The 22,029-nt window shown below is 43.9% G+C and overlaps 10 protein-coding genes across 10 annotated transcripts; 6 read left to right on the top strand and 4 right to left on the bottom strand.

Moving 5' to 3' along the window:
- Window positions 1–793: 793 nt before the first annotated feature.
- IL334_000464 (uncharacterized protein) lies at window positions 794–3,158 on the top strand (the record flags this gene model as incomplete). The annotated part of the gene is made up of 3 exons (XM_062932248.1): window positions 794–1,075; window positions 1,330–1,569; window positions 1,647–3,158. 3 exons carry the CDS (start codon window positions 794–796, stop codon window positions 3,156–3,158), a joined length of 2,034 nt encoding a protein of 677 aa, XP_062788299.1.
- A 429-nt stretch (window positions 3,159–3,587) lies between these two features.
- On the top strand, window positions 3,588–5,114 carry IL334_000463 (uncharacterized protein; the record flags this gene model as incomplete). Its single annotated transcript, XM_062932247.1, has 5 exons — window positions 3,588–3,633; window positions 3,724–3,778; window positions 3,885–4,198; window positions 4,367–4,645; window positions 4,786–5,114. The coding sequence occupies 5 exons, from the start codon at window positions 3,588–3,590 to the stop codon at window positions 5,112–5,114; spliced, it is 1,023 nt and encodes a 340-aa protein (XP_062788298.1).
- A 320-nt stretch (window positions 5,115–5,434) lies between these two features.
- IL334_000462 (uncharacterized protein) lies at window positions 5,435–8,115 on the bottom strand (the record flags this gene model as incomplete). The annotated part of the gene is made up of 7 exons (XM_062932246.1): window positions 5,435–5,909; window positions 5,985–5,993; window positions 6,057–6,307; window positions 6,413–6,542; window positions 6,619–6,702; window positions 6,770–6,836; window positions 6,909–8,115. The coding sequence occupies 7 exons, from the start codon at window positions 8,113–8,115 to the stop codon at window positions 5,435–5,437; spliced, it is 2,223 nt and encodes a 740-aa protein (XP_062788297.1).
- Window positions 8,116–9,383: 1,268 nt separating this feature from the next.
- Window positions 9,384–9,922, top strand: IL334_000461 (uncharacterized protein; the record flags this gene model as incomplete). Its single annotated transcript, XM_062932245.1, has 2 exons — window positions 9,384–9,400; window positions 9,544–9,922. The coding sequence occupies 2 exons, from the start codon at window positions 9,384–9,386 to the stop codon at window positions 9,920–9,922; spliced, it is 396 nt and encodes a 131-aa protein (XP_062788296.1).
- A 508-nt stretch (window positions 9,923–10,430) lies between these two features.
- IL334_000460 (uncharacterized protein) lies at window positions 10,431–11,293 on the top strand (the record flags this gene model as incomplete). Its single annotated transcript, XM_062932244.1, has 2 exons — window positions 10,431–10,631; window positions 10,742–11,293. The coding sequence occupies 2 exons, from the start codon at window positions 10,431–10,433 to the stop codon at window positions 11,291–11,293; spliced, it is 753 nt and encodes a 250-aa protein (XP_062788295.1).
- Window positions 11,294–12,292: 999 nt separating this feature from the next.
- On the top strand, window positions 12,293–14,212 carry IL334_000459 (uncharacterized protein; the record flags this gene model as incomplete). The annotated part of the gene is made up of 6 exons (XM_062932243.1): window positions 12,293–12,454; window positions 12,517–12,600; window positions 12,659–12,870; window positions 12,931–13,422; window positions 13,493–14,100; window positions 14,160–14,212. 6 exons carry the CDS (start codon window positions 12,293–12,295, stop codon window positions 14,210–14,212), a joined length of 1,611 nt encoding a protein of 536 aa, XP_062788294.1.
- Window positions 14,213–14,433: 221 nt separating this feature from the next.
- IL334_000458 (ATPase GET3) lies at window positions 14,434–16,044 on the bottom strand (the record flags this gene model as incomplete). The annotated part of the gene is made up of 8 exons (XM_062932242.1): window positions 14,434–14,466; window positions 14,525–14,818; window positions 15,012–15,267; window positions 15,342–15,435; window positions 15,548–15,686; window positions 15,747–15,814; window positions 15,873–15,890; window positions 15,960–16,044. The coding sequence occupies 8 exons, from the start codon at window positions 16,042–16,044 to the stop codon at window positions 14,434–14,436; spliced, it is 987 nt and encodes a 328-aa protein (XP_062788293.1).
- A 317-nt stretch (window positions 16,045–16,361) lies between these two features.
- Window positions 16,362–17,292, bottom strand: IL334_000457 (uncharacterized protein; the record flags this gene model as incomplete). Its single annotated transcript, XM_062932241.1, has 5 exons — window positions 16,362–16,563; window positions 16,632–16,742; window positions 16,812–16,819; window positions 16,889–17,013; window positions 17,094–17,292. The coding sequence occupies 5 exons, from the start codon at window positions 17,290–17,292 to the stop codon at window positions 16,362–16,364; spliced, it is 645 nt and encodes a 214-aa protein (XP_062788292.1).
- A 650-nt stretch (window positions 17,293–17,942) lies between these two features.
- On the top strand, window positions 17,943–19,013 carry IL334_000456 (uncharacterized protein; the record flags this gene model as incomplete). Its single annotated transcript, XM_062932240.1, has 1 exon — window positions 17,943–19,013. One exon carries the CDS (start codon window positions 17,943–17,945, stop codon window positions 19,011–19,013), a length of 1,071 nt encoding a protein of 356 aa, XP_062788291.1.
- Window positions 19,014–19,516: 503 nt separating this feature from the next.
- Window positions 19,517–21,321, bottom strand: IL334_000455 (uncharacterized protein; the record flags this gene model as incomplete). The annotated part of the gene is made up of 4 exons (XM_062932239.1): window positions 19,517–20,644; window positions 20,704–20,868; window positions 20,931–21,252; window positions 21,311–21,321. 4 exons carry the CDS (start codon window positions 21,319–21,321, stop codon window positions 19,517–19,519), a joined length of 1,626 nt encoding a protein of 541 aa, XP_062788290.1.
- Window positions 21,322–22,029: the final 708 nt, after the last annotated feature.

Genomic DNA, 22,029 nt, shown 5'->3' with positions numbered 1-22,029 from the left:
TGCTTAACGAGTGTTCCCACATTTTATGGGAATCACTTTGAATAGAGCTATGAGCACGTGTTTGACACGTTGAGCCCCTTGCAACTCCCTCCCTTGAAAATCACCTTCATCTGATTAAAACAGATCCACCCTGCTTCTTACGAGTACTTTGTTCATTCACCTCATCGGTATCGTCAGTCATCCGCATCCGTTGCTCTCTTCAGCACCGAGTCATAGTATACGACAGAGTCATGTCTTCCTCATAGAGTATAGACAAAGAAGGAGGTAATACGATCTTGCACGGGTGGGACAAGTCCATCATCTCTCGTAATTTATAAATAAATCAGACACGTTCGTTCACTCTTAAACTTTCAATTCTGGATTGAGGAAAAGATACGCAAAGTAGTATCATCAGTTTTCGACCAATACACACAAGACACACAAGACCATACCCAATCCTCAAAAGTGATCTCATGCGATAAGGACTATACCTCGATCAGGTAAAAACAAAGGCGGTAGCAAGACAATACTCTTAGTCCTTTGGTGTCTATTGTTTCCTTATCATTGTCAACTATCTCGTTCCAACATCTAACTTCATCGATCTGATTTCCATCATTTGATCAATTCATTGGACCAATTCGCCGGAAATATCTGATTCTGATTTCAATCTGGAAGAAATACTAGCGTGAAAAACTAGAATTATAATCCCTTATATCTCTCCTTGATCACCTCCTCATCTTTCACATCTTACATCTTACATCTTCCTTATTCGTTTCGTGCACATACCAAATGAACACCCTTGTGATCGATCAATATGTCCACACCAAATGCTGGAAGCTCATCTTCATCTTCAACATCTAACCTTAATCCTAATCCCAATCCCAATACAAATCCACCTTTATTACCATGGGCATTTTCAGATTGTCCCTTGGACATACTAGTGGAATTGTTGTCTCACATGTTGGAACTTCTCATCAAACATAACGATCAAGTTGTCTTGACTCCAGATGCGTTGACTAGGTTTCATTCGAGAGCGGCTCCTGGAATTAGCGTTAAAGACTATTTAGGAAGGATAGTTAAATATACGAATTTGGAGGTGAGTGCAATGTGAAGATTCGACGTTTAGGGAGGAGGAGGAGAAGAGGGCGATAACCGTGAGAGAGAGAACCGATGACGATTAGGAGGGTGTGACGATGAGAGCAAGGCGAACGGCACAGGGGATCGTATGTTAAAGCGGACGAGTGTGTCTTGGGGGAAGGTGTCGTCAACCTGGTGGATAGCAGAGGATACCCTCAGTGACAAACTCTCCATACTCACACAACAACAAGCTAACACTCAGTCTTTGCCCAGAAAATCCCTCTGTTATCCCTCTTGGCGTACATAGACACGACATGTACCAATCTCCCCACATTCACTCTCTCTTCCCTGACAGTTCATCGATTCCTCATCGCTTCAGTTTGTGCAGGATCGAAAGCCCAATGTGATGTTTTCTGCACGAATGCTCATTATGCTAAAGTTGGTGGAATCAAAACACAGGAGTTGAATGCACTGGAAAGAGAGTTACTGAGGGTTACCAAATGGGATTTATGTGTGAGCATCTCTGGATTATTTTCCTGTTCTGTGGGTAGAATCTCGCTTACAATGTCCGTTCTGATTTCGTTATACAGTGTCACGCAGATCAACTACAGAAATACTACACATCCCTCATTCGTTCTCATGGTGGATACATCCAATCTCCTCCCCCATCAATTCCAGCTTTCCTACCGTTCCCCAGATCCCGTTCCAAACCACGTACGACAGATCCATCACCTACGCCCGAAGGCAGTGTACCACCTGAAGTAGAAGGTGATCCACCAGATGAGGACGATGTCATGGGTGATGGCGAATCAGACATTGAATCAGAAGATGACGATATGGAGAGACGAGGGGGTAGAGTAGAAGAAGGAGGAATGATGGTAGAGGGAAACAGTTCACCCATAAGAGGTAGAAAACGTATAAGATCAAGATCACGACCGGATTCATCGTCTGGACCTGGTAGAATGGAAATTGATTCTGAACCTATGAGTATACCTATGTCTCAACATCCGCATCGAAAAGGACCTGAAGAAGGAGCAGAAGCAGAACCAGAACAATCTTCATCAACGTCACCTTATTCTATAGCTTCATCTTCTTCGATACCATCTTCATCAAAATCTTCGATTAAAAACGGTATAACAGGAGGGAGTAGTATGAGGAGAAAATCAAGATTAGTTTCTATCAGTGAATCGAAAATTGCCGAACCAAAAATAGATACAACTCCAGCCATAGCTAGTCCTTCTTCTTCAAACACAAGTAAAAATGGGAATTCACCTGCAAGTCAACGTTTACGATCAGGATCAGGATCGGGGTTAGGATCCGTAAATGGTTTAAACTCGAATACACAGCCACATACTCAAATTCACGAACATGGTCATCTTGATGAATTGACATCACCAACATCGATATCAACAACAGCACATGCAGATAATGTATCAGCTCCAATACCTACACCGCCACGTGAATCGGCATCATTCAATACGGCGGCGACAACCCACTCAGTTGCCAGTTCTTTATCTGGAACATCTCATCAATCTCATTCGCATTCTCACACAAGTGGCAAATTACTCAAATCTTTAGTTGGAGGTATATTTAGAAGAAAGTCATCAACTGGTGATGTAGGTAGTGAAGGATTATCGATATCTTCGAACCATTCATCAGGTACAACAATACCTTCGTCAATGGGAGTAGGAGGTAAACTGAAAAATAAATCAAATAGTCATAATGTAATCTCCTCGAAACCAATCTCACACCAACATCAACAACCCACTACTACATTTCCTCCGCCATCTAATCCAGCATCACAATCGCAATCGCAATCAAGACATTCCTCGGGTATATCAGCGTCACGACCAATCTCAACTTCACCTAGATTACCCACTTCACCAAGGTACACTCATCATTACCATAACGGTAACCAGAAATCAGACTCAGTTCCTGGCTCACCAAAACCGGGTTTGGCTAAACCCGTCACGCCAAAAGTAAGAACTCGTGATGAGACTAGTTTAGATCCGAAGGATAGGATAAGCATAGGTCTAGGTGATCCTATACCTTTGGGTGTTGGAAGTGATGAAATGGATGGTAAAAGAAGTAAAATGCCTTAAACGGGGCCAATTTGTGGATAGAATCTACAGTGATTGATTCGAACTCATCTGCTAGCATTCAAGAGGAAGTATAAGGAAGGGGTTTTGTATTATACATTGTATATATGTTGTTTATGGATATATACTGCATGATCATCAATATTGGATCTGTGAGCTGAAGTCCGTTAGCGACTCGAGTACAGAATATCCATGGGCTATTGCATGAGAAGTCAATGAAGGCGAGGGGATGTCTATTAATATTTGGGAGTGGAGGTTGTTCCTAAAGTTGTCCGATCCCATTTCATCGATTTTATCTATATGTCCCAATGATTTCAACTTTCTTCATTCTTCGTTCTTGTAGTATTCATCGATATCATACCGATTGCCTTCGAGTGACTTGACCGCTCCTGAAGATAAGTCCGAGATCCAATCTCATCTGAACCAAGTACAATGTCAGTACCGAAACTGCTCGTTATTGGCGGGAATGGTTTTCTCGGTTAGTCAATGGTTTCTCTTCGTTTCTTTTTGAAAGTATGAGTAATTCGGGTATTCATGGAAATCATCTTAACATGCCTTGATGATGTAGGTTCAGCCATATGTAAATCTGCTGTAACGAAAGGATGGCAAGTAAGCAGTATGTCGTGAGTCTCGTTGTTCCTTTCATTGTTCTCGAACTACTGCCCTCATATCTTGCTTGATCTAATTGGATCGAGCACTTAACCTAACAATCCCTTTTGATTCTGATAGATCATCAGGTAAACCATACACTACACCAGCAGGTCATTCGCCATCATGGGTGTCCGGCGTGACTTGGCATTCTGGATCTGCGTTTGATCCATCATCATATACATCTTTAGTTGGACAGTCAACAGCGGTAGTTCATACATTGGGTATATTACTTGAAGATACAGGATACAAAGAATCAGTTAGGAATGGTGATATAATAGGTTTGACCAAGAGTCTGTTCTCTACTATAGGTGCGAGTGGGAGTGGTAGTGGAAATCCGTTAAAGAGTGAGAAAGAAAGACAAAGGGGTTATGAAGGTATGAATAAAGATTCTGGTGAGTCAGGATGATTGCTTCTTACTCAACTGTCGTAGCAAGAGGGGTTGAGGAATGGCCAGGGTCAACTTCATGTCATGTCAAGATATCATGGAAGACAAATGAATTATTCGAATAAATCTTAAATAGCTTCAGACACTGACACTCAGTTGGTACACTTTGTATTAGCTCTGAAAGTACTAGATACTTTCCTATCGACATCGACATCAACACCAACACCAAATCCGAAACCCACAATATCAACAAATCCATTCTCATTCAACAGAAAGCCCTCATCAGACACAATGAATCAATCAAGACAATTCGTCTATATATCAGCTGCAGATGCTTTCAGACCTGTGGTACCTTCGAGGTATATCGAGACTAAACGAGAAGCAGAATTGGAAATTGCAAGGAAATGTCAAGAAGATGGAGGAGCAAAAGTGAAACCCATATTTATGAGGCCAGGTTAGTCTTATTCTATCTCGTGCATATCCACATCATTGGATCAGGTCAAATGGCAACGTCGTATCCTCCGAGACCAGATTTAGACTGGAGTGAATCTGAGCTAATCGTACTTTTGTGATATGTCGATTTAAAAAAAATAGGACTCATGTACCATCCTCATATCAGACCATTAACGACACTTCCAGCATTCTTGATTGATATGTCATCAAAATTATCAACAGCAAGTGGTATAGCAAATCCATTCGCATCCAAATCACCTCTGCATGGAATGATGGAATCGCTAAGGACATATCCATTACACGTGGATCATGTAGCCAGCGCAGTGTTGAGATGTATTGAAGAAGCTAGAGAACCAAGTGGAGAAGAACATGATTCGTGGGGAGGAGCAAGGGTAGTGGAAGTTCCAGAGATGAGAGACTGGGCTGGTCTAGGTAAGAACAAGGACAAGATCCAAGTCGGTCATCTATAGCTTATCACCTTGCGTGTAAGTCATCTTCGTGATCGTGCATTATATGGCCTGACGAGTGTTGGAATCTGATATAACTGCTTTCAAATATTAGGCACAGATCCATGACGATGCATATCTAGAACGTAATAATACAATACAAACGGCAAATGTCATATGATTTACAAAGATCAAGAAGAAATCAGAAAGGAGGATCTCTTCCCATTTCCTGCTTACAAACGTATACAATTAGAATACTTCACTGTACGCCAGCACTCCGTGCAGTGTTATACCTGTCTCTTATCTCGCTTGATCGTGAACCTCCTTGTCTCGCGACTGTGCATTCAGATATCTGTCGTGTCAACCTTGTTTTCGAGGATCTCATCACTGTTGCTGCATTCTGCTGTTCGATCCCTTTTCGCATGCTGTAATGCGATTCTTCTCTTTTTACCTTGTATCATCCTACAGCAGGTCATTTCCTTCCTTCTGCCCTTTCTAAACCTTTCCCAATCGTTTGTTCCTTTCAATTTGATGAATTTGTATAATCGATTTTCGATTTTTCTTCTTTTCTTCTTATACAGATTGAATAATTTGGTTTCAATGGTATCCCAATCGGTATCTGATATATTGACTATATCTTGAACTAATTGACGTTCTAATGCTGATCGATCAAATTCAAGAGTAGATATATACATCGAGTATGAAGAAGATGAATGTCGTAGATATCGATGATATCCCGGTGTTTCCAATAACGTAGGAAGCTGATGACAGATTGGATGACGGAGTATCGATCGGATCGAAGACAGTCGTATTGTGCCCCTATTGACACCTTCCTCGTCAGCTAACTCATAAACAAGTCAGGTCGTGGAGATTTCAAAGTCCGAAAAGACTCACGACCCTATACTGTTCGACAGAGATGATCAATATCAGCTAAGTGCTATCTCTTACTTGATCATACATACTCACTTAGCATGTCTATCACGTTTTCCGCCATGTTCAGTCCAGCTCCCTCCAACATGTAATCCTGCTATCCTCTCTTTACCCATCTTTTCAAGCATGAGGAATAGATCTTTCTGCGATTCCGCATTGTTCAAGTTGAGTTCGGAAACGTGCAGATGTGCCAGATCTAAACAGATCTTAAGTCGAGGATGAGGGAAAATTGTAAGTAAGAGAGACAGGGATTGGAGTGTGGTCATAGAGCCGGGAGACGGTTGAACCTGTACATTCCTCTTAGCAACCTTCCCTGTGATGAACGAGAGGTAATGCTCTTTATCATTGGGATTGCCCAGTGAACGAAGAATTCTTCCGTTCAGATAGCTCACGGTATTTTCGATGGCAAGGTTAACATCTTCTGTTCGCCCCAAAATATCTTCCAAATCTGATATTAAACCATCAATGCGGTCTCTATTCAGCCTACAATCTTCGTGGACATTTCTTCCCTCCGATCCAAGACTAACATGGTCGACCGTCAGATGTATGTGGCATCCAAGTTGTGAAGAAAATGGTACGAGTAAATACTGTAACTTACTGAATTACTAAGGTTGGGATACCTAAAGATCTGGCTAATTGCAGTTCTGATACGATACTTTCTATAGAATTTCTACGGATTTTCCTATATTGATACCAGATCTAGATTTAGCATAAAATGCATTGATAGTGTGGAAACAAGTCAGACTCACGGGTCGGAAGATAGCAGGTTGGTAGTATGTACAGCATGAGCCATGGAGTTTCTCCTAAAATCGTCTCCTGTTGACCCGGACGTACTAGCTAAGCGTTCTTTTCGGCTCCGACGTAGTAATCTGGAAAAGGCTCACTAACCGAGTCTACGCATAATCATGCCGGCTTCGATGATGTCCAACGAATCTCTTTCCCTTACTCGCCTCTTAGGCGGATTGATGAACATGTTCAAGCCACTTACGCTAGGATCTCTCTTCAATCGTAATTCCAATTTTCTCAAAGATCGAGCGAGTCCCCCTTCCGAAGAACAATGAGCTATGGTGCTGACCTGCAGCGGAGATAGGTCGTAGTGCTCCTCGCGGAGCTCTCGGTTGAACCTTAGTGGAGGAGTGATAAGCAGATCTGGCTTGATGTCTGTTGTTGGGATATGATATCTGGGTGTAAGGTTAAATTGTGGCTGACGAGGAATGGTAAGATCATAAAGAGGTTGGACTGGGCGTGTGGAAGGAGGATAGAATCTTATTGGAGTAGGTGTATCAAGGACCCAGCCTGGAGAGGGAAGAGGTAATTCAGGCCTTTTAGGGAATCTCGTTGGCGATATAGATTGAATACCCACGATCTGAGGTTTCAGCTTTGGTGTTATAGAGTTATCAATAGACCGAAGGTTATCCTTGCTCGGTGAGCACAGACCTAATCTATGAAGTGGGCTACTCAATGAGGTTGTGCCTGGTGGCGGAGTGATGGATCTAAGAGGGTGCTGGGGTTCTGATATGAGAGTAGGATGTTGCTTTCCAGGTGAGCAGAGGCTTAGTCGATTGAGGGGACTGAGTAAACCATATGTGGGCAATCGGTTTAGAGTTGGAGGAGAAATGACTTCTTCTTTCAGATCTGTCTTGAAGACACTCTTGCCTGGTGTGCAGAGACCGAGAGCTGACAATGGACTGCCTACTTGTTCGTGTTTTGCTGGTGACGACTGAAGAGTGATTTCGATGGTTGATGAAACTAGAAGTGAATGGCATGTTGGAGTAGGAGACAAGCTGCGGGATCCAACAGACGTTTGAAGAGAATAGGAAGATCCTGTACGTGATTGTGATCGTGAGTCAACATGATTTTGTATGCATGGATTGATCTTTCCTGCACACCTCTTATCCCATCTATACGACTCTGAGTGTGAGGTGAGGGGGCTCGAATGATCAGAGAAGTTAAGCAGTGAAGAGTCAAATTGAATTAGGTCATCCCATAAATCGAACCAGTTGAAATTTTCTATTTCAGTCTCGTCTTCTCCTTCTTCATTCCCATCACCAATGGATTTATATCTATACAATTCGTCATGTTCGTTTCCATGCATCTTCTTCTTATCAACATGACTGCTTGAATACCCGTTGAGTTTGGATATATATATGTAATGATGATTGAGCAAGGTAAGTAATGCTGTAAAACAAAACAAAAGAGGAAGAAGAAAAGATTGATCGGAATCGAGTAGAAATTCGTTCAACCACCATTGATAGCTGTCGCGCACTGATAATCAGTGGAAAACATATCAAGAGTATCTATTAGAAAGATATCTAATCAGCGCGTCAACGCAGTCGGAAGCTTGCCTTATCGAGCTGTATTGAAGTTCAAGTCGATAGTAGTGTCGGGTTGACCCAAAATTTTGATTAGAAACATATTACACAGTCAGACTAATCAATAATTTCACAGTTTCCCAAGCATAAAAATCACCTTTCTGAAGGTGAAATAGGCATTTCATACGATGAGGGAGCTCGAATTTTCATTTAGATTAGCGAAAGTACTAGTGAAAAGACGAAATATCGTCTTGTAAACCTTTTTTATGAAAATTATTGTATTGGGCAACATGGAAACATCTATGGGAAAAGCGATGATTGATTATATCGCATTATCATAATTCAGGTTGGGGGAGCGGCAAAGAGTGGGGGGACGAAACGTGAAACGTGGTCAGGGCGATGTGGTGTACCTTTTTTGGGCGTCATCATTTCTTTTTCATTAAAAGTGGGGGGAAAGTGGGCGTACATGTAAAGGTAAATAAAGGAAATGAGATGAGATGCCATCAAATTCCTTTGAATAGACAGTCCTGATTGAATATTACTAAATATTGGTTATATTCCTCTGTACCAACTGGTCCAACGAGAAAACTTCGTTCCTCTACTAATCATGAGCACTGGGGAATTTTACTACGCCATACACACGTTACTTGGCAAAATATCCTACAATACAACCTGAGTACCCCTTACGCTCAGATCAAGTTCATACACACATTCTGACGCCTCTTGAGGAGCTATCCATCCAGGCTCTCCTAGTTCCCCTTCCCTTTCATCATCTAGTTCACCCATCATTCAACACTCGGAAGGACGCTTTGACGTCGTATGTGACATCATCCAAGGGAGTCTTTCTCCTTTGTCGGATTGGTAGGTTTTTATCAGTAACATGTATATAAACAAGTTTCATTCTCACTTGTTAACTCCTCATAATCAAGTGATTTACTTTGCGGATTCATTTACGATCACTTCAATACGTTTACTCTTGTCGTTGCACCTTACAACCCACAGATAGATCATCGAAACGAAGTGCACGCCCCCATTGAGTGAATTGTTGAAGATGTCAGAGCAGGAGCAGTAAGTGGCGATACAGTATATATCTGAATCTTCCTACCATCGCTTCAATCTCACAACTTAGCGTAAGAGTATAGTGGCTTGATCTGCTTCGGCGAATCCATCATTGTTTTTAGCTGGTGCTGATCGAAATCCTCGTTGAATAGGCAACAACAAGTTCAACAAAGACAACAACCCGATAACAACGTACAAGAAGCAGATTACGCTTCAGACGGTGATAATGACGAGAAACCTAAAGGTGAATTCGAAAATACGATTTCTAATGGGATGATCAAATCTGGTCAAGTTGGACAAGGTAATGATCCATCCAACGCTATCAAAGATGTGGCTTTGAACCCATTAGGTAAAAGGAAGAAGATGCTAAGTGAGACCATCGGTGAAGAGAACTTGAAACAAGTTGGAAAGAAAGATGGTAAGGAAGATAACGATAGTGGTAGTTTAAAAATTAGAATTCAATTGGATTTAGATGTTGAAGTTCATTTATCAGCTAGGATCAAAGGTGATATCACCATTGGGTTGCTTTAGAGCCTGTATACGAGAGAAGACTGTTTTTGTGTCTATACTGTTCAGATGTATATGAGGAGATATTTGAATAAGGCCGATAGTATTTGCATTTTGTCAGAACAGTATGTAGCGTAGATACACGAACCAATGATCAGTGCCGGATGCATATGTGGTGAAATGAAAAGTCGGATCCTTTTCTCAAGGCCTCATGATCCGCGTTCAGCTTGGATTGAGAAGATGAGGGTTGAGTGAATGCAGGGCCGTCTTAAATGTGTGTAGGGACAAAACGGAGGACGTACTATAAGTGTAAATCACTCCGAATACAAAATTGTCGCTTCCTTTGAAACACCCCTTTCTGCCCATGGACGGATATTTCAAGCACTACTCACGTCATCACAACGCTTTGATTGTGAGGGTGTTAAAAGGTTTCAGGTCATTTCCATCCATCAGCAATAACTCAATACCTTGATCTTGCCAAATTACGATCTATTGTATTGGAAATTGACTGGGGAATGTTCTGTCTTCAGTCATGGTCTTAGGCATCTTAAGTGCGGTCGCGGCCTGTCCAGCAATCGTAGGTACTACTGAAGCAGTCAGACACGGACAAAAAGCACAAGCCAAGGAAGTTCATAGGGGTCAAAAAGTGAACTTGGTAGTCAGATTACCAGTCCCTGTAGCGGGCTACAGTGAGAAATTCGAAGGATCACTGATAGTTCTGAAAGAAAATAAAGTGAGTTTCTGATGTCCAATTTCTTCGCCACCGCTATATCCATCCGGAGTGACATCTGAGGGTATATACTACCTATATCTTGGTTTGTTGAGCATTTCTCTCATTTGCAGGTGTATATACAACACGCTCAATCTCGTTTTCCACCTTATTCCGTACATCCATTCGCTGGATACTACTTACCCTATCCTGCGAATCAAAATAAGTGGGCTGGCGCCGGATACAAAGGAGAAGGTCTAGTCAGTACTATAAATGAAGAAAATCATCTAAATTGGTTGTATGTCGATCGAAATACTCATGAAGTCAAATACGGTATCAGAGCAGAAGCAGAAGTACACTGTACTGGTCCTTGGGATTGTACTTCTGTGGACAGAAGAATGACCTTCGAAGGGTGGGAAGGGTTTGTCGGAGTTCAAGTTGACGAAGAAGAAAATCTGTGGGCATTACATTTTGATCGACATGACGATGGTCTGTCTTCAGAGGGTCTAATCGGTGATCTTGAAGGAACAGGCGCTCAAAGAAGAATGCTAGAGGTACAGCTAGTAAGGAAAGAAAGACAGAAAGATTTTGAAATGGCTTGTGAAGAGCGGGTGGAAAGACTTAGAGCGATAAAGGGGAAACAGAAAGAGCAACAAGAAGAGGAACTGCAGGAGGAGAAAGAGTAATGTGCTGTGTGGTGGTATGTATTCAAAGTCAAGGGGTTCATAGAACATTGACGGCCACAGAATACAGGCGTGATCCGTCTGAAAGGACCGTGATCGTCCAGGTCGAGTATCGTCAGCGTGAATGTCATGGTGTGGATGCAGTATCCCAGACACACAGACTCGTTTCCAATGTTTTATCATCCTCAGTCCTCGACCGGAAGATGAGCCGAACAGATATCCCACTGTTAAATGGATACTTATCTTTTGGACCCGGTGGTTACCGATGACACGAGATATCCACAGATATCCATAGATAAGTTTGATCCTCAATATGCCGTATGGATTGTCATAATATCCTGGATTTACCGTCTAAAGCCTTCAATCAGGTCTCTCACAAGTCAGCTGAGATGGGGAGGAAAGCGAGAAACTCGCCTTTGCTCAAAAGAATGTGAGATGCTTATTAAGTTCAACAGGAACGCACGAAATATCTTTTGTTCAAAAAATCAACTCTCCCGCTTTACCCCGTTGCTCATGTCCGGGGTCAATTTGGCCCCATACGAATATACTAAATCAGAGTATGGGGTCTTTTGCTGTTTTAGGTATTTTTCATTGAAAGAAGAAAAGTCTTGGCTCTTTTCGTCTTGGACTAAAAATGAAAAGAGGCGTAAAACCCCTGAGGTGTATAAAAACGGAAACAGATCCACTTGTGGATATGGACGCCTTTCAGCTGGTCAAGAGCCCGTCTCCAGCAATTCATGACGATTGTTGTAGATCTTCGGTGGAAAGTCCAGCAGTCCCTCTGGCACCGAATTGATCAGATGTGAACGCGTTAATTATCGGTTAACGTTGGCCCGCTTCTCTGATAGATCCATCCGGTACATCCATCCGGACGATGACAATCGATCCAGGTATAAATTCAACATCAGCTGTTTTGGCAATCTGTGAGTTTCCCATGACCTAAGCCAATTTCGCACTCTTTCACACGAATTTATAATAAGCCCTTGGACACCTTGGACCGACATGTCCTTCCCAATCGAAGATAAAGCTGAGATCAGTCATATCGAAGCTGGAGATGATAACCTCAAGCACGATGCCCATCACCTAACCTCCGAAGAGATGAAACATGGTGATAGAGCCTTGAAGTACATCGGTGACGAACGTGTGGAGCTCACTGAAGAAGACGTAAGTACAGCATTCGCTTCAAGTCCACTGACTCGATGAAGACTGATTTGATCAACCACTAGAACGTCCGCATCAGACGAAAGACTGATAAGAGAATTTTGACGATTCTCATGTGGGTCTACTTCTTGCAAATCTTCGACAAAACTGTGAGTAAAACATGTCAACTAGACCACAATATTGTCCTCACGACTAATTCATTTATAGCTTCTCGGATATGCAAACAACTTGGGAATGTCGACCACCGTTGGTTTGCATGGTAATCAATATTCCTTGCTTTCAATGATCAATGCCATTGCCCAGCTCGCCTGGCAACCTTTCAGTTCATATTTGCTTGTCAAGATACCTGCTCGACACTTGATGACAGGTATGGTATTCTGCTGGGGTATGTCACAAGCCTGCATGGCTGCCTCATCATCGTGAGCTTTGCGTCTCCCTTTGTCAACCAGAATAAACCACGCTGAGATGTCTCTCTTTAGCTTCGGTGGATTGTTAGCATGCCGATTCCTCTTAGGTCTCTTCGAAGCCGGTTGCTTGCCCCTATTCTCCCTTCTCACCGTTCAATGGTATCGACGATCTGAACAACCTGTCCGAGTGGCCGCTTGGTACTCTACCAACGGTATGGCTACTATCGTCGCCGCGCTCATCTCGTTCGGATTGGGTCACGTCAATTCACCCCACATCCACAATTGGCAATTAGTGTTTATCATTTCCGGTGTCATCACCGTCTTCACTGCCCCTGTGATTTGGTTCGTCATCGATTCCGATGTTGCCTCGGCCCGATTCTTCGACGAGGAAGAAAAAGCCAGAGCTATCGAAAGACTCCGAGCCAACAACACGGGTACCGGTACCAACGAATTTAAGTGGGCTCAAGTCCTCGAACTCTTCCTCGATCCCAAGACATACCTCTGGTTAGCCTTAACCTTATGCATCAACGTCGGAGCAGCTGTTACCACATACTTCGGTCCTACGTACGTACATCTACTGTTCGATGTATTCGAGTCTGTGCATTATATATATAAACTGATCGAGATTCTACAGGTTAATAGGATCGTTTGGCTTCTCCAAGAACATCAGTTCTCTTCTGAACATGCCCTTCGGGATGCTTCAAATCATCGCGATTCTATCTGGATGCTACGCCGCTACGAAGTTTAAAATCAAGTCAGCAATGATTGCCGCTTTCACGACAATCGTTATCATCGGTTTAGCTCTTCTTTACGTTGAGAATACTCGGGGTCATCTCAGAATCGCTGTAGCACTCGTTGGGTATTATCTTCTGGCTTTCCTCTTCGGTTGTAACCCAATGGTTGTTGCCTGGATCTCTGGTAACACTGCTGGTCAAACCAAGAAGGCAGCGGTGATGTCCGTTTTCAACGCAGCGTCTGCTGTCGGTAATATCGTTGGTCCAGCTATCTTCACGGACAAAGACAAGCCTCACTATATCCCAGGTCTCAAGACAACTCTCGGTATCTTCTGCGCCATGTTGGGTTGTGTAGGTATCCAAGTTGTCTTGCTATATTTCCTAAACAAACAAAGACAGAATCAACGTGTTGCTCATGGAAAACCAAGATTTATCAAAGACACTTCTATGGAAGAGAGATATCAAGCCTATGGAACTGAAGAACATAGTGGCAATCTGGGTCAAAACGGTGAGTTATGCGCTTGAAGATCATACAGTAATGCAGAGCTAATATCTCTGATATTTTAGCACTCCTCGATTTGACCGATGTCAAGAACGACGAGTTCGTTTACGTTTATTAAGGAATATTGAGGCCTCGGAAAAGAGCGATTTGTGGATTCATACAGTCTTATTGCTGTTGTCGTGTATCATTAGTCAGAAACAAATGTAAATACGGAAATGATAAGGCAATATTCTCCACACAAGAGGTTCTTGCGATTAGATGTGATTTGCATGCCGGCAGTACAGTACATTTGCATAACAGATTGGATACAAGCCGATACTGAAAGCTGTCTAATTGTATCTACTGTGGGGGGATGTAGGGTGTAATGAGCATCTAGGAAGAGTGTGGAATCATCAGCAATGTTACCTATCGGATGGATCGCCCTTCTCACCTTGCTAAACTCTTTGATCTTATCTGTACCTCTCACTTCCTCCGTTAATAAAGGTAATTTGAGGATGTGGAAATCTTCACCATACAGCTCATATGCCTCATTGAGGTACTTTTGCTGCATTTTGTGTCGGACGGTACATTGTTGACAGCTATCGGTAGGTTTTGGGAAGAGCAATTGGTTGACGACGATGTTATGAGTGTCAATCTCATATGTGGTGAGTTCTTGGATGAGACGCTCAGTCTCATAAAGCGAAAGGAATTCGGAGATGCAGACACAGACAAAGGTTGTCTTATCCTAAGGGTTGCGCAAACATTCGAAATTAGCAGGGGAACATACGTGACGATGGGACAGGGACAACAGGGCGATCCGATTGATGTAGCAAATCGTCCAGCAGAATGAAGGCGTGACACTGAGCATGATGAAGTACGAGGAGTGAAAGTAGGAGGAGACAGTGGAGGGGCACGAACATCAAACGCGGTGTACTCACTGGATCCTTGAATTGAGAATTGACCTCCGAAATGACCTCCCTCATACCTTCAAGCTTCGCAAACATGTCTTCCTGTGGTCCACCCCCTCCAAACATAGATTGCATTTGATTGAGCATGGGACCGAATCTTCCACTAAGCGTACTCAATTTACCCAAAGCTTTTTCAAGGACCGAAGGGAACGAGAGGAATCGAAGTGTATGACCTGTTGGAGCGGTGTCGAATACTATGACTGAAAACTCCATTGACTTGACGTGTCTGCGAAGATCCCGTCAGCGTATATCATCGATGAACAGAGGGGAATTGGGCATCTCTTCATTGAAAAAACTCACTTCATGATTTCTGCAAAACCCATCGCCTCGTCTACACCCGGAATAGCAAAAGCAAGGTCCTGCATCATACCACCCATTCCACCACTTTGATCGGCTGTAACGGCAATATGCAGAGTGATCAGCCTCATTCGCTTCGAGAGCACCATGCCTGTATGCCGAACACTTATCTTATCCCGCCTTGATCATTGAGATTAAGAGGTACTCACAGTTCTCAATCATCTCCTGTAGACTACCATTAGGGTCAATCTCCATGGCAAACAAATTATCAAATCCGTTTACTTTCGTTGCATCTTTGCTGAACTTCTGGGAGAAAGCGTCCGACAAGTTATGGGCAGGATCGGTGGACTAATGATGCAAGATTGTTAGTGCTCACGAGTACACGACGACTAGACGAGTCTGGCTCACAATGAGAAGAACCGAGTCTCGACATGCTGCAAGTTGTACGGCGAGCGAACATGACGTAGTGGTTTTACCTGCACGCAGAGCAGCTTGCTTAGTAGAGGGCCCTGTACATGAGAATGTATCACTTACCAACACCTCCCTTACCTCCTGAAACATGATCATACAACCGGATCAGCGAAATACTGCCAAAAGCGTTCACTATATAGCTTGACTTACCGCAGAAGATCCATTTCAGACTCTTCTGGTCGAGGATATTCTGGAGTGTAGGCGGTAACAGGTCGCCCTCTACTAAAGCTGCCATGGCTGTATTGAGTCAGTCAATATTGAACAAGTGTAAACAAGGAATGACCAGAGTTGCAGTTGAAGGATGTTGATGACAGGGAAGATGCTGGCACACAAAGACCTCCACATATCACCAACGGAACTATTTACTATATCAATCATCTGAACTCTCAGCTTCTTTCGTCTGAGATATGCATGGCGAAGATCCACAAATGGGCGAAGGCTCTGCGTGAGAATCTAGATTATATGCATATGCAAGGACTACTGAGGTATGAAGCGACTGATATACACGAGGGTATCATATTATCCACTGTACTCTAACTCTCGGATACCGATTTACTCGACCGCACGGCTCTGCCTAGGCGCATTTCTCCTTCTCGCAGTCTGAACCTCCGCATCAGGCTTCACAACTTGCTCAACACGCAGTTCAGAGTCGGATTTGGGCAGAGGAAATGGCCGTTGAGTAATATTGCTTGTTGGTTTTACTAGGGAGAGAGATTTTGCAGAAGGTCTCCCGAAGCCCAGTAGCCATGACAGCCTGTCCGGATTGGTCAGGGGTCAATGATGGGTTTTTATATTTGCATATGACAGAAAAAAGGGGCTTACCTGGTAACAAAAAGGGTGAGAGTAATCCACACAGTACAGTGAAGTACGTGAGTCCATTCGGAAGGAGATTTCAGATGGGATATAGGTAAAGGAAGGAGGGTGACTACGACACTGTATGTCGTAACAAGACTCTATCAGCCGTGATTCCTGACTCGTATTGTTTATCTCTGGGTCACTCACTGGAGGATCTACCGGACAGGCGCAAGTGGTGTCAGTTGTCGAATCATCGTTCGATAGGAATGACAGGTTGGACTCACATCAGCAATTGCAAGTGGGATTAGTAAACCTTTGAATAGCTTTTCTAGTACGACCGGTCTGTCATCTAGGTATTTCTTGAACAGATAGACGAGCGACAATGAGAGCATTGCCAAGAGCATGAAGCCTATTGAGGGTGAATTTGAGCGATTTTCCAGTGATTGGCAATTTTGAAACTCAACTCAAGAATCAAGATGGGTGACTCACATGAACCGAGTTGAGATACAATCATCTGGCCTCTTGAGCTACTTCCAATTCCTGTAGTCGGCCTCTCGATATGATCCGGGAGTTGATGCCGTCCAAAGTCCTCTGGATTGAGGATCGCTGATAGTGCTCCAACAATAGTGAGTGCGGGCTCAAGTAGCCAGAAGAAATAATAGTAATTACTGGGCAGGACAGAGGGCATGATGGAATCACAGCGCTGGTTTTAGTCGTTGATAAGTGCAATGTATCGTTCGGGAACTCTGATGAACTTGGAAAAATGGATGAATGATGCATTGACCAGAGCTTCTGGTGACGATGAGGACGATTTGTTGTTGATGTTGACAAGATATTCAGGCACGCGCCAGAAGAATATGTGGCATTCCATGCGACGTCTTGGAAACGCAATAGTTGGGACTTCATTGAGATATGTGATACAATCATCTATGTATGAAAGAACACTTCTGACGACTGTTGGTCTCTGTCTGTTATACGTGTTCATATCACCAAACAATTGTCTTGGGGGAATATGGTTATCGTGTAATGTGGGGCGTCGTAAGTGGACCTTTGTCTCTCTTTCTGAACCTAAATGTGCGGTACAGGCAGTGTAGTCTCATATACAATAGAGTCATCCAGATCTTACCAAGGTTTCCCCAACCATTTCATTCTATAAATTATACGAAGATTAAAGTGGGGCTTAATATTACTCCTCTCTTTTTGTATCTCGTATCTTGAAATAAAAGAAGCTTGAAAGACGTTCTGATAAAACCCAGGATATGGAGACCAAGAGGATATTTCGAGAATTCCATCACTATCGTCGATAAGACAGTAATCGCCACCGGCTATTGGCAAAGAATGATTAAATACATGAAATACTTCGAAAGAATAACGCCCTCCTCAGCACCTTGGGGAGGTGGTCAGCCCGATCACAAAAGACATACTTCGCAGCGGAGCTCGATTACCTGTACTCAGCCCATAGAAGATTTGGCTGAAAAGCCCGAAGAAGATGAGACCCATGACATGGAAAATGCAGTCTTAGCTGAACTACCCTCACTGTATGTTGTCAGCCCAAAAACGGACAAGGAACATCCCATTCATGGTGCCGCAAACCCTCGTCATGCTCTGATCCCCTTGGTCCAGTGGAATTGGTCTCACACTTGGCCACCGTACGATGACAGCGTCAGTTTCCCAGAAGTCGACGAGAAGAGGAACAGGCTCAGCTCCTCTCGTATCAGCCCCACGCCCGTAGTCAACAAGGAGACAATACTACACTCAGTGAGTCCCACAAACATTCAGTGGACTAAGACTGTAAGAGTCATCACGCCACCGCTTCGAGTAGGCATCCCGTGGGGTGTTAAAGCCACCGCAGAACTGCACAGAAGTCCCGAACGCCTTCCGTCACCAGGCCCATCAATCCTCAAAACTTCATCTCCTATCAAATCAAGCTCTTTGCGAGTACAGAGACTCGACACCCCCGCAATAAAACCGACACCGTATCTCCAGAAGAACATCACCACTTTTGATCAACAAAACATGTTTGATTGGCCCCTTGATTCGGATTCTTACCCTCCCTTCAACAAAGGGTATCGCAGCAAGTTTCCAGAGATGAGAAACAAGTCAGCCAGAGCGAGTCTGCCGCCCGCTACAAAGCTGGGGTACTACGCAGATCAACGCAGTTGTGATAAAGACGCGGATCTGGTAAAGCGCAGATGGGAGGTGAAACTTAGCGCTATTGGCAGGCGCCGAAAGAAGAAAGATTATTATTCGAAAATTATAGAAAGAAAGATGTTGATGGAAGAGAGGTTGGCCAAAGCATGGATAGAGGAGCAAAAGGAAGGGGAAGGGAAGGGGAAAGAAGGAGGGAGATTCAGCCTGTTGCTCGTGGAATATAATAATATTGCAGATGATCGCTGGAGTAGACGATAATTTCGCCAATTCACTTTGACGGTCGTTTTCCACAACAATATGCTTGACGCGCTTCGCTGTGCCATAGAATTATGCGGTAAAAACAAATGACTCAATGATCGGACCACGACTTGAACTGGGCGAGCGCAGACGTAAGGTTGTACCTAGCGCCTTGCATGCAGTTTGCATGGAGATGGTTAGGGACCTCCTTTGACAACGGCATACAAAGGGCATCAACCTTGTGTCCCAAAACGTCTTTTGTCAATTCGCCGGGCTGAGCTTACTGACCACAGCACATATTAGTAGACAGTGGAGTGCAGTATGAGTTCACAAACAAGCAAGGGGCTGCTGAAAATAAGAATCTGCATATAAATTGTACACAGTCGAATGTTAAACAGACGATACGGTAATTATAATGTCTATCATAATACTTCTGATCGTTCTGGCTTTTGTCACATGACCAAAGACCCCATTACCTGACCACCTTTACCCGAAAAAACAAATTAACGCCACTATGTGACTGTTTATACCTTGTCTTCGTTGTGTTCATGGTGAGTGGTTACTCCTTTCTCCTCATCATCGAAAGCTTTCTCGATAGCACCGGCTCTTCGAGCAATTTCGGCTTCTCGCTCTTCTTTGGTGACGGATCCGAAAATGATGTCCATTGCCTCAAGGGATGTTCCAGAAGTTTCGGGCAAGAAGAACAAGGCCAATGTGAAAGAGATGATATTGATAGCGCCAAAGAAGAAGAAAATTCCACCGTTAGGCATGGCGATGACCATAAGAGGGGTAGCTTTGGTGACACCGAAGTTCCAAGCCCATTGAGTAGCGGCAGCTGTCATAAGACCGTAGTGTCGAGTTCTGTTGCTGAAGATTTCGGAACAAATAACCCAAGGAAGAGGACCGACAGAGAAACAGTAAGGAATGACAAAGAGGTAGATACAGACAGCCATTCCAATAGACGCGGGAGGGACGGTGGTAGCTGCAGCGTCAGGGATGTGAGTCTTGAAAATAGCACCGACGATCCAAAGGAACAAACTCATAAGAGCGATACCAGTAAGAAGAGGCTTCTTTCGACCAAATCTGTCAACACCGAAAACGATAAAAATACCAGTGGCGACGATCTTGACGATACCATAGACACCGGACGCAAGAAGACCGGTCTTGGCACCTTTAAGACCGATAGATTGGAAGATAGTTGGAGCGTAGTAAGAAATGGAGTTTTGACCTGACCATTGTTGCAAAGTAAAGATCACAAAAGCGATGACGAATCGGATTGGGTTACCCTTGGCACCAATTTCTCGCCAAGAAGCACCAGAGGTAGCTTGTTCTTCCTCTCGGATGGCAGCGACGATTTCAGCGAATTCGAATTGGACAGATGGGTCAGAAGCTGGGAGTTTTCTGATCCAAGCAAGGTTTTTGAGAGCAAGCTCATCCTTGTGCTTGATAGCGAGCCATCGAGGAGATTCTTTGAGGATGGGGAGGAGCATGACCATGAAACCGACAGGAACCAATTGGAAACCGATTGGGATTCTCCATTGAATAGCACCTCTGGAAGCATTCATGAAGGTGACACCGTAGTTGATCCAATAGGAGAAAGCGACACCAATAACAACGATGACCTGGAACATACCAGTAATTCGTCCTCGAAGCTTTCAGGGATAAACCGTCAGCTTCGCCTTGCAAGTACACATGGTGACAAGACACTCACTTCTTTAGGAGCGATCTCAGACGCGTAAGTAGGACAAACCATACTCATGAGACCGACACCAAAACCTGAAACGAATCGACCACCATAAACAAGACTAAGTGAATTTGTGGCGACTACTTGAAGGATGGCACCGACAATGAAGATCCAGCAACCGACCATCAATGACTATAACAGCGAAAGTCAAACGATAATTCTTGCCGCACGATTTGTATCTTATAGGTACTCACCCATTTTCGTCCTAAATAATCCTCGAGTGGTGCACCACCGATAGCACCGAAGAAAGCACCACCTTGCAAAATGGCGACAATGTTACCTTGGAGAGCAGCGATGTGTGCTTTAGAACCAGTGATATTGAATTCTTTGGCGAAAGTAGGGAGTGCGATTACACCACCACCGAGACCGGTGTCGTAACCGAAAAGGAAGATACCCATGAAACCGACAGCGGCAAGCAAATATGCTCGGGAATGAGCGTGCCACGGTCTGTGGGTATCAGGGGCGAAGGATGCCTCTTGAGCATCGTGGCGACGCTCATTAGCGTGTTCAGCAGCACTGGTAATGAAGATCGGGATCAGTTAAAAGGGACGCGTGTTTGATATTTGCCACTTACCCAACGGCCATTGTTGTTTACCGAGTTTTCTTGTCGATAGTGTTGAAACAAGGAATTTATGTTGATTCGAAAAACTGGAATCAAAATGATCTATGGGAAGGGCGAAAAATGGGTGTTGTCAGATCTGGTGAGGCCTTATATGCGTTTTCTGGAAGAGAGACAGGTCCAAGGCTTTTGGCAGGTGTTTCTAATGATCGTGTGTCTTTGCTTACAAACACAACGAAACATCCTCTCCCCCGCGGGCCGCCGGACCGCAAGAGGTATTTTCAGAATGCTCTCGTACCCACCTCGATCGCGGGGGTCTACAGGATGAAACCAGTGGCGAAAGGCTTGTAAGCTGTTCGTATAACATCGACTGTATTGACCCTACGCTCTGACCCTGTGGGGCATGATTACTTGAACGGGGTCTGACACTTTTCCTTTTTCGTTTTGGTAAATGAAGGGTGAATCAATTGTTGCATGATGGCGGAACACCTCCAGTAAAAGAATTTTGAGCTGAGTTTGACTGTCACACCACATGATACCAAGAGTCCCGATATAGAAATGATTTCATTTCACCCCCCAATACCAAGTACGGCATACATGTACCGTGAACGGTCCGGGGCTGGCCGTTGGCACTCATGATTTCTGGGTAGTCGTAAAAGGCTTTGAGCCAGTTCTTTCCCGTTTGAACCGGAGTGAGGGACTTTGGGACGAGCGAATGCGATGCGAGACGTTGG

The sequence above is a fragment of the Kwoniella shivajii genome, chromosome 1, assembly GCF_035658355.1.
Source record: "Kwoniella shivajii chromosome 1, complete sequence".
NCBI classification, from domain to species: Eukaryota; Fungi; Basidiomycota; class Tremellomycetes; order Tremellales; family Cryptococcaceae; genus Kwoniella; species Kwoniella shivajii.
Note: the sequence above shows the minus strand (reverse complement) of the source record. Positions and strands in the feature narration are given on the sequence as shown.